The following is an 11,656-nucleotide window of genomic DNA, read 5'->3' on the forward strand; positions in this document are numbered from 1 at the left end:
TCGGGTGATGCTGAGGGAATTAGATTAGGAAATGAGAGACTTAAAGTAGTAAAGGAGTTTTGCTATTTGGGGAGCAAAATAACTGATGATGGTCGAAGTAGAGAGGATATAAAATGTAGACTGGCAATGGCAACGAAAGTGTTTCTGAAGAACAGAAATTTGTTAACATCAAGTATAGATTTAAGTATCAGGAAGTCGTTTCTGAAAGTGTCTGTATGGAGTGTAGCCACGTATGGAAGTGAAACATGGACGGTAAATATTTTGGACAAGAAGAGAATAGAAGCTTTTGAAATGTGGTGCTACAGAAGAATGCTGAAGATTAGATGGGTAGATCACATAACTAATGATGAAGTACTGAATAGAATTGGGGAGAAGAGGAGTATGTGGCAAAACTTGACAAAAAGGAGGGACCGGTTAGTAGGACATGTTCTGAGGCATCAAGGGATCACAAATTTAGCATTGCAGGGCTGCGTGGAGGGTAAAAATTGTAGAGGGAGACCAAGAGATGAATACACTAAGCAGATTCAGAATGATGTGGGCTGCAGTAAGTACAGGGAGACGAAGAAGCTTGCACAGGATAGGGTAGCATGGAGGGCTGCATCAAACCAGTCTCAGGACTGAAGACCACAACAACAAGAACAACAATTGTACATTTCTGAACATTTAAAGCAAGCTTCCAATACTTGCACCACTTTGAAATCTTATCAAGCTCTGACTGAATGTTTAAGCAACTTCTTTACGACAATACTTCATAGATAACTGCATCATCTACATAAAGCCTGATTTTAATATTACTACAGTCAGCAAGGTCACTAATTTACAGTATGAACAGCAAGGGTCCCAACACGTTTCTCTAGCACACACCCAAAAGTTACTTCTACATTTGACGATGACTCCATCCAAGATAAAATGCTGCATCTTCCCTACCAAAATGTCCCCAATCCAGTAACATATTTCACTTGATAGTCCATATGATTGCACTTTTGACAATAAGCACAGGTGTGGCACTCCATCAAATGCTTATCAGAAATCAAGAAATACAGCACCTACCTGGCTGCCTTGATCGAAGGATTTCAGTACATCATGTGAGAAAAGTGCAAGTCGGGTTTCACAGATCGATGTTTTAGAATCCACACTGGCTGGCACTGAGGATGTCACTCTGTTCAAGATACCTCATTACGATTTAGCTCATAATATGTTCCAAGATTCTACAATAAACTGATGTTGAGGATATTGGGCAGTAGTTTTGTGGATCACTTCTACTACCCTTCATGTAAACGGTTATGATCTGTGCTTTCATCCAACTACTGAAAATGGTGTTTTGTCTGAGGGATCTTCCAACTATTGAGCATGGTTTTTTTGTTCGAGGGATCTTTGACAGATTATAGTTAGAAGATGGTCTGTGACCTTTTGTATCACTTAAGAACTTAGTGTTGGCCATTGTTCAGATCTTGGAAATTCTAACTCTGTCATTTCTGTACATATATAGTTCATCATAGTATTTGTTGTTGACAATACTAACTCATTCAGAAAAAAAAAACTGCAATATTCAGCCAGTGTATACTAGAAAGAAAAACCAAATGCACTTGGATAACACTTCCTTAAGCACTGTACAGAATGATGAGCACTTTTGGCAAGTTTCATTTTCAATGGGCTTCCAGTAGAATTGAAAAACAATGATAAAATCCACGTATTCATTACAAACTATTATGCACACAAGTTCCTTGAAATAGTATGCTACATTTCTATATCACATATTATTTATTCGTACTGTATTGGAATAGACATGGCCTATATTCAGTGTCCTAGACAGAGTGCTAGGTCCCATGCACTGACCACTGGTGGGCAATGCCCAGCAACTTCAGCAACAACGAGCCACTTCTGTACCCCCACTTCTGCATGTCAACGACCTGGGACTCCAGCCAACCTTCAGTAAGCTTCTCCAGTTTGACCTACAAACATAACGTAGCCATTGAATCTGTCATTGGCCTCTGTTATAGACATTTCCATGTGACACAAAAACCACAAAAACATGGTCCTGTCAGCCGAGTCTGCATCAGACACCTTCATTTAGACCCATGGAGTCCAGGCTATCATTGTCAAACAGCTGGGCAGTAGTATGACATCCAGTCTGTGCTTGTCAGCATCATATCGAAGACGCTGCTGTCACCGAGCCTCAAATCTCTGGCCATTGCCTTACTGCCCAGGTACCTGGGTAGCTCAGCACTCTGTAGCCTTCACGGATGTACAATGCAGGGTCCACTCCTCCTTGCCTCTGACAACATTCTAATGGGTGATCCCTTCACCCTGTGTCATTGGGGACAGATACAGCCAGCCGTATTCCCGGTGACAGAAGCCATGTCAGGCAGTCAACTAAGGACTGGCTAACACAGGACTCCATCAACTCTCAGCAGTGCCAGCAATAGCACATGGCCAGTGCTAAGGCCTACATTTATTTATTTTATTTATCCATCTGTTGACAATAAATATTGTATGGATGTTGTCAAGGGTACATGTAAGCCATTTCAAAGAAATGGGACACAAACAATATACACGTAAAAAAGTACAAAACAAAATAATACAATAAAATTAATATAGCCTATATACATCCCTACCTGTTATTTTAAATGCATAGTCTGTTTTTCATAAGGCTTTAGTTTAATCCTCCCTAAACGGCAAGTCCTTATACAGGGTGTTACAAAAAGGTACGACCAAACTTTCAGGAAACATTCCTCACACACGAATAAAGAAAAGATGTTATGTAGACATGTGTCCGGAAACACTTAATTTCCATGTTAGAGCTCATTTTAGTTTCGTCGTCCACCTACGCTCAATGGAGCACGTTATCATGATTTCATATGGGATACTCTACCTGTGCTGCTAGTACATGTGCCTTTACAAGTACGACACAACATGTGGTTCATGCATGAAGGAGCTCCTGCACATTTCAGTCGAAGTGTTCGTACGCTTCTCAACAACAGATTCGGTGACCGGTGGATTGGTAGAGGCGGACCAATTCCATTGCCTCCACACTCTCCTGACCTCAACCCTCTTGACTTTCATTTATGAGGGCACTTGTACGCTCTTGTCTAGGCAACCCCGGTACCAAATGTAGAGACTCTTCGTGCTCGTATTATGGACGGCTGTGATACAATACGCCATTCGCCGAGGCTGCATCAGCGCATCAGGGATTCCATGCGACGGAGGGTGGATGCATGTATCCTAGCTAACGGAGGACATTTTGAACATTTCCTGTAACAAAGTGTTTGAAGTCACGCTGGTACGTTCTGTTTCTGTGTGTTTCCATTCCATGATTAATGTGATTTGAAGAGAAGTAAGAAAATGATCTCTAACATGGAAAGTAAGCGTTTCTGGACACATGTCCACATAACATTTTCTTTCTTTTTGTGTGAGGAATGTTTCCTGAAAGTTTGGCCATACCTTTTTGTAACACCCTGTATACACAACACTGCTTAAGTATATATTTACATCACACAACAGCTGTCATTTAAGTATGTAAAGGTAATGAATGATTAGGTAATGAATGATTAGGTACAGACAGAGAATTTTCCATTTTGCCTTTACAAATATCATCAGAAAAAATTTATTGACCTACATAGTCATTTACAGAATAAAAACATTGTTCTACTAGACATTTTTTAAATTCTGTTTTAAATTTGTTATCATATTCTAACTGCCTGATGTTGACTGGCAGTGCGTTGTACAGTTTTGCACCAATATGGCTCACATGCCTTTATGTATTTGTTCTTTTTGTTCGCTGAGTATGGAGTGCTGCGCTATTACGGGTATTGTAGTTATGAAAGTCGGCATTTGTCTGAAAATCTGCAATGTGTGTCCTGACATACAATACACATTTCTATATGTATAATGATGGTATAGTAAGTGTTCTAAGCTTTTTGAATATGGGTTTGAAGTGTGTCTGTGGATGACTGAGTTATTATTCGGATGGCCCTCTTCTGCAACAAAAAAATCTGTTTTAGGCGCCCTGTTGTGGAACCCCAAAATATTATTCCGTATGTGGGAAGAGCTTGAAAATAGCCGAAATATGCCATTCTGGCACCCTTGAGGTTAGCGTAACAGGTGATGATATATCCATGCATTTGCAATGCTTACCATCAAAACTAGCAGCATGAAAGGCTAATGAATGTAAATAAACAGTAATGAAGGGTTTCTTATAACCACAGGGTGGCTTCTCTGCTCTACCTTCTCACCTATTTGGTGGAGAATCACTCCCCACACCTAGCCATCCTACATACCCTCTTATATTTTCTCAGAACTTTTTTTACATTTTATTAATGATTCCATTTTGAACAAACAAAGGTCTGTTAATAATCTGCCCCCATGTCACCAACATTATTTAAAATCTATATGCACAAGTCTTGCGACATGGTCTCACAAATGCAAATTGAGGGGGCTAGGAATTGAAGATTGAGTTTATTTACATCACCTACTACTTGCTAATGATCAAAAAGTTATAGCACAATATGGAGAAGACCCAAATTATAAATGTAATCAGTTAGCAATAGAATACACGTACTGGGGATTGAAGATTAATTATTAGAAAACAGAATACCTCACTAACGATCCAGATGACTTACATATTGAGGGAAAGAGAATTAAGAAGGTAAATACTTTGTTATTTGGGATCCATTTTAGAAATGGAGGGAAAAATCAGATATAGAAATTAATAAAAGAATTAGCAGTGGAAGGAAGATCATTGGGATGCTCAACTCAATCTTATGTAGCATATATAAATTGATACTAGAGAGTGGACACATGGACTACTAAATTGAAATATATAAAACAAACTATAAGCAGTTTGAAAAGGACTTCTGGAGAAGATCAGCAAAAATTTCTAGAAAAGAGAAAATAAGAAATGACAATAAAGAGAATGGAAGTAAGAGAAAATACGTGACATGATGGAGAGAAGGAAGTTACATGGCACGGGCATGTAAGAAGAATGGAGGAAAACTATCCTCAAATGGCAACTAGAGGGGAAACAAGAGAAGAGGTCACCCTAAGGCGACATGGCTCCGAAATGTACAATAAACAATGAGGAGAATTAGTGCGGAGGAAGAAGATATGCAATAGCGAAACACAGAGGGGCATCCTGTGGAGATAAATTAAGATCTTATGTAACAGATGTGATAATTTCTGGGTGTTATGTTGGAGAAAAACCTTTGTATAGAGGGAAATCTCAATAAATAAACAAAATTAATTATCCCATTTACAGATTTTCTAATCAGACTTCTATAAAATACATATCAACTCATTTCATGGCCAAGCTGTTTTGGCTTGCATGGTACCAGAGAAACAGATAGGCCTAAATGAATGTGACTGGAAAGCTTTATTGCTAAGATAATCAATTTTGTGAAGTCTGTTTAATCAGGGTTACAACTGGTAAAAACTCATTACCAATCAGTGTAAAAATCTTAAGGGATAAGCTATATTTCACATTGACATCCATAGTGCTTCAAACATCTGTGCATCGTAGGACTTTGAGAAGTCTCCAGAAACGGCTAATTTTTGCTTATTAACCACCCACATATATTCATATTTAACCAGTTTTAAACTATGATTAAGTACAACGCTTTACAAAAGTAACTGCGTGTTGTTATCCGATTTGCCACTGACTATTGGTTTTGTGAAATTATTTAACTATGATATCCTTGCAACTGTGTTTCAAATGCTCTCTATGTCTCAACAAATTATTGGTATCTGATGTGTACGATATTTAAGCAGCTAAATAAGGCTAAAACAGGCTGTGTAGATTCCTTAACGTTCAAAACTGTGCCAGCAGATCACAATTTTTGTTCGTCTATTAAACTGTGATTAGACACACTGAGCACTTGTTTCTTGTTCATACGTCAGGTGATTAATACAGATTACAGAGGCGTTTCCACAACGGTTTGACAATATGTTTTAAACATTAACTACCGCTACAAATTTCTCCTCTTCTTCATATTTATGTGATAATGCACTTCCGTGCAGTGGTTTCACTGGTGAATTTAAAGTATGATTAGAAAAGTTGCCTTTTTTAATACTGTGATTCGGAGGGAAGCAAGACTTGTTCTGTGTTCAAACCGTTTTCAAACCAATTAACTGAACATTCATGCAAGGTGATTAGAGCAACCATGGGGATCTGAACATATTCCTTCCTAACGCGGGGCCATCGATGTTTCGAATAATGAATGCTTCTCAACATATAAGTTTGATGAAAGTTGGTGACATTCGGGCAAATTCGTTGTTTGTTAATAGCTTTTCTGACTCTGCATTAGGTATCTTGACTCTTAAATAAACTGCACACGAAATGTCCGCATAAACGCAGAAAAATCCTATTACTACCACAGTACATCTACCTGTAGTTCCAACCATTAAATCTAAAGCAACCTGTCTAGTTAACTACAATATAAAAACTGTACCACTAGGCAACAGACATCAGGCCATTTAGCGGCCACAAGTATAGATCGCCCTAAAAAGTAAGAACGAGGTGAACATGCAGAAGGGTTACGAGCGCATACATGCAACACATGACGAACATCAAGCAATTAAATTTCCATACGCATTAGTCTCTTAACATTTGTCGATCAATAACTATTGCTACACCAGCAACAGATACAAGTCAGTCACTAAATGTGGTTGGTAAACATGCAAAAATAATTGCCCCTTTATGATTAACGTGATCTCTGACCAAAGATAACTGCGGTTATGAGATGGTAGAACATTGTTTATGGGAATAAAAGTGATAGCGACGGAAAAGTTACTATTTAAGTGTGATATATTCCAATGATGTTGTAAAAAAAAGTTTTCACAATTGCATGTTTTCGGTATTGCTATTCTTGCTTTGCATCTTCGAGAATGACTGAATACAAACTGGTTGTTGTGGGTGCGGGTGGCGTTGGGAAAAGTGCATTGACAATTCAACTTATACAAAATCATTTTGTGGACGAATATGATCCTACAATAGAAGATTCTTATAGGAAACAGGTTGTGATTGACGGAGAGACGTGTTTGTTAGACATATTGGACACAGCAGGTCAAGAAGAATATAGTGCTATGAGAGACCAATATATGAGGACTGGTGAAGGTTTTCTTTTAGTTTTCGCAGTTAACAGTGCAAAATCCTTTGAAGATATTGGAACTTATCGCGAGCAGATCAAAAGGGTTAAAGATGCAGAAGAAGTCCCGATGGTTTTAGTTGGGAATAAGTGTGACCTACCATCGTGGGTAGTTGATACAAATCAAGCACGCGAAATAGCCAAGCAGTATGGAATCCCCTTCGTCGAAACATCAGCAAAAACACGTATGGGTGTTGACGACGCATTCTATACCCTTGTACGAGAAATCAGAAAAGATAAGGAGCACAGAGGACGAGAAAAACGAAAAAGATTGAGAGGAACCCACAAAAAGAAGAGATGCTGTTTGCTGTAGAGGTTTTAATCACTTTAACTTATAACTATATTTCTTTTAATATTAAAATTTTTCTAATCTCGTTCCATAATTGCATATGATGAGCAATTAATTCTTCTTTGCATTTGCTATGGTTGTTAGAAGCATAAAAGCTGCTTATACTTCCACTGTGATTTCCACTCAGCTGTTGTCCTTCTTTTTCTGTTTGCAAAGAAAATAAAGAAGTTTCCCGTGTGTGTCAAACCGAAAAACTGCCAAGGAATGGGGAAAACTGATGCTCACATATGTTTTGATAAGAGATTTTTTTATTGTTATTATTATAAATACTTGCCTTCATTGTAGAAGTTTATTTTGTCATTGAGATCTTTTTATTATGTTATTTATACTGCCAGTAACTTTAGTGTTTACATTTTCTGAATAAATGAGTCATGTTTGCAATAACATTTGGCAAATGGTACTCCTATTTGAAAGTCTTAAGCACAAATTCCAGTGTAGCTGATTTTGCATCATATATGATGTGCACAATTCATAATTTTTTTAAACTCTGTGCTTCAAGGTATGTAAACTTTTACTTGTGTGTGTGTGTGTGTGTGTGTGTGTGTGTGTGAGAGAGAGAGAGAGAGAGAGAGAGAGAGAGAGAGAGGGAGGGAGGTCCTTTGTAAATGTTTTCAAATTCACTTTGCTGTGTACAGTTATCATTATAATTATTTACAGTTCCCTTGTGATACCTTTTGACATTTAATATGTCTTGTCATACAGTTATAAAAATTTTCTTTTGTAATTCTGGTCACTGCAGGCAGATGTTCACCTTTGTCATTTTTTTAAAAGTATGTTTCATGAAATGAATAACTTGTGTACTGAGAGTTATTGTGAAGTGACCAGGCTGATGCTGAACAGTAGAAGTTACAATCAGCGTATAAGTGCTTGGGAGACTTTCAGATATCTTGATCACAATTTTATTATTCCAGTACACCTCACATGTTTCAACATTACACCATTATCAGAGGCAAATGCTTTATGCCATTATTACTGTGAATCAGTAGAAACTTGTCCAAATGGGTACCTGGTATCTAGTCACCATTCCTTCATAACAAGCAATTGCAAACTGATATTAAGCATTTGCCTTTGATTATGACGTAATATTGAAAAGTGTAATGCATATTGCAATAGGGCCTAGTAAAATTGTGGCCAAGACATCTCAAAATGTTAAAATGAACAATATAACTGAAAGATTAAGTTGCTGTCTTATTGATATGAAGAGAGTTATCAAATTGTGGAGCTGTACTAGTTATAAGTCTTCTGAGAAAGGATATTGAGTGCACGAAGGAGACTGTATCAGTAATGAACAGGTAAAACAGCCATTTTTTAAAAAAATATGTGTATATGCTTTAACTTGTGGAAACACTTAAATTGGTGAACTTAATTAGACTAAGTACAGTTGTGTAAAATTGAACAACTTTAAATAAATTTCATTTTCATGACTTCAACTGAATATATAAGTTGAGTGGACATGGTCAGGCACAAGTAGGATAATTGTTTTAATGATAAATGCCTTTTGGTAATATTGATATTAAAGCAAATAACTTTTTATTACTATCTGATGTCACAAGTGAACATTTTCTATTTGTCCAAATGTTCTGTGTGTTACAAAGAATTATGTACTATTATAGTCCAAAGACACAAATTCAGTTAAGTAGGTGTTTTTGAATTATAAATTTAGTGTTTTTTTTATTGCTGTGTTATTACAAATTTCACAAGTATCTATTGATGTTGTTAATAAAGCTTAATTAAAATTTTTGTTAGCAGTATATCGCATCTCTCTTTTGAAAGACCTACATTCCCAAAGAGAAGCGTTTCCTGTCTTCAGCATATTACATATATTGTGCAGAGACTATCTCAGGTAGTAAAATGACAGGCATGAGAGTCCAGTAAAAATTTTTAAAAAAAGTTCCCTGTTACAAATCTGATTACTAGTTGTATTAGTGGAACCATTTTTTTTATTTGAAGCTCCATTTTTTATGTTAAGAAGAGCTGCAACTGAGCATTAGAACTTATTTAAAATTTCAGCTTCTAATTACCCTTGAAAACTAATTTCGTAAGGTAATGCAAGAAAACACTGTAAAGGCAACTATTAACAAAATATCTGTGAAAAACTATACTAATATCGTAAGCCAGTCCATGTCAATAGCTTTTATTGAATTTATTTATTTAGTATAGCCCTCAGGCTTATTTGTTTTTTATTACTATTTTGTGTGATTTTATTACTGAAAAAAGCATAAAAGTTTTTTTCAGTACGAATGCAATTTTATGCAAGGCCGAAAATAGACGTGCAAATACAGATTTATGAGATAAACAGAAATCTCGCAGCAGGAAAAGAAAGTATTCATTTTAACGATGTTTCTTAATGGTAATGGAAGTAAACACATATGCAGTTACATGAGAACATAAATGGAGTAAGAATGACATTAATTTTATAATGGAATGACTAACGTTCCTTGACTCTTGAGCTATTGCACATAAAATACTGTTATATGTTTTATTTTGAAAAGTAGCATTTCTTCTTTGGCAACTTGACAGTTTTCAGAGAACACTATAGGATAAATGGTCATAGCACTTCTCTACCACATCACATGGCCAAGGTGTCGTGGATGGGACTGGCGGAACTGTAAAACATGCAGTGTGGAGTGTATGCAAAGCTGGTGCTGAAGAATTTGCAAAAATTACAAATGAAAGATTTTGTGGCATAAACATTATTTATATCTGTGCCCTGAAAAATATAGCGAATGAGGAAGAATTGGGTCAAATGTGGATGTGAGTAGTTCCAGTAGAGCACTCCAAAACCATCTATGTTGTTATGCCTACTTCTCCTTTTATTATGAAGTACTATTATTACCCCCCTTCCCAGAGGTTTGCACACAATTTCAAAACACAAACTTCAGCAAAAGCAAATTCACATAAATGATTAATCATACTGTCTTACTTCAAGGGAATTTTATTATGGTTGCCTATGCTGAAAAAAAAAGGTAAAGATTTTTTGTGGGGCAGGTGATTTATGTCGGCTATGGAATTCCATTTTTTTAGAGTGATGCAATTGGAAATATGTTTACATTTTCCTCAAAGTAAGATAAATGTTGGGTGGAAAAATACCAAATTGTAGAGAAACTGGCTGCACCTACTGTAAATCAGAGTAATAAGTACCATTTTTCCACACAGCAGTGATGCAGAATGAAACTAGTAACTTTAAAAGTGAAAGTGTCATTATATTACTGTAAAGTGTCAGTCCATTACTGAAGATTTTTTAATTCCATTAATTATTTATTTAGTGCATTTTGTTTCTATACCATCTTCTTTTCCATTTTATTCCTCTCCATAATAGATTTTTTGTGAATTTTTATAGGAAAGAGCTGAGCTGAATTATTGTTATAAATGAGAACAATATGCGTACCTGAATTATGTCAGTCTGTTACTAGAAAGTTGTTTTTTTGCACAAGTCTCATTATATGAATGAAATATAAGCTATTGCTCTATGAAAATTGTATTTCTGTACTCGTGTAGAAAATTCAGTAAAAACGTTTATCCCTAATAATGATTCGTGCAGTTTTTTCCATTACTTGTGTAACTGCCCAATTCTGACATCATTTATAACATTTAATGCAGACAAGTTTTCATCTGTGCTCTACATACTTATTAATGTAAGTAGGAATATGTTACAGCTTGTGTCTTCCATCCCCTTCACACCTTACTAAAAACTGTAAGGAACTGTTCAGAACTGGCAGAAATGTTTAACAAAGAGAGTTAGACAATCATTGTACCTTGTATTTGCCATGTACATATTGCTGAACGTTGTCCTGTCAATGACTGTAATCTGCTGTAATTTATCATCAAATATATGAAGTAAGCTTCTTAATCCTGGTTGGATTATTTTTATTATATCTGTCAGTCTTAGAAAATATTACATAATATGTTTTCAAAATATTCTGCGTACCTTTCAAGCTGATTGTGCTGAGCTGCACAAATGAAGAGCTATTCTTAGGCACACTTAATGTACTCTGTGACTCTGATGATGTAAAACACAATTTTATCTTGTCACGATTTTCAGAGCAGATAACACCCTGGGAAAGAGAGTAAAAATGTAGTATCTGCTAAAATACAAACATTGTGAAAGGTAATAAGAGACGTAATTGTATCAGTATTTAGCAAAAGTATGTTAGTGACAAAATTGTTT

The 11,656-nt window shown here is 36.2% G+C and overlaps 1 protein-coding gene across 1 annotated transcript; it reads left to right on the forward strand.

Annotated features, from left to right (window-relative positions):
- Positions 1–6,727: 6,727 nt before the first annotated feature.
- On the forward strand, positions 6,728–11,338 carry LOC124805023 (GTPase HRas-like). Its single transcript, XM_047265434.1, has one exon. It carries the CDS (start codon positions 6,880–6,882, stop codon positions 7,450–7,452), a length of 573 nt encoding a protein of 190 aa, XP_047121390.1. The 5' UTR covers positions 6,728–6,879; the 3' UTR covers positions 7,453–11,338.
- Positions 11,339–11,656: the final 318 nt, after the last annotated feature.

Source organism: Schistocerca piceifrons, chromosome 7 (assembly GCF_021461385.2).
Source record: "Schistocerca piceifrons isolate TAMUIC-IGC-003096 chromosome 7, iqSchPice1.1, whole genome shotgun sequence".
NCBI lineage: Eukaryota > Metazoa > Arthropoda > Insecta > Orthoptera > Acrididae > Schistocerca > Schistocerca piceifrons.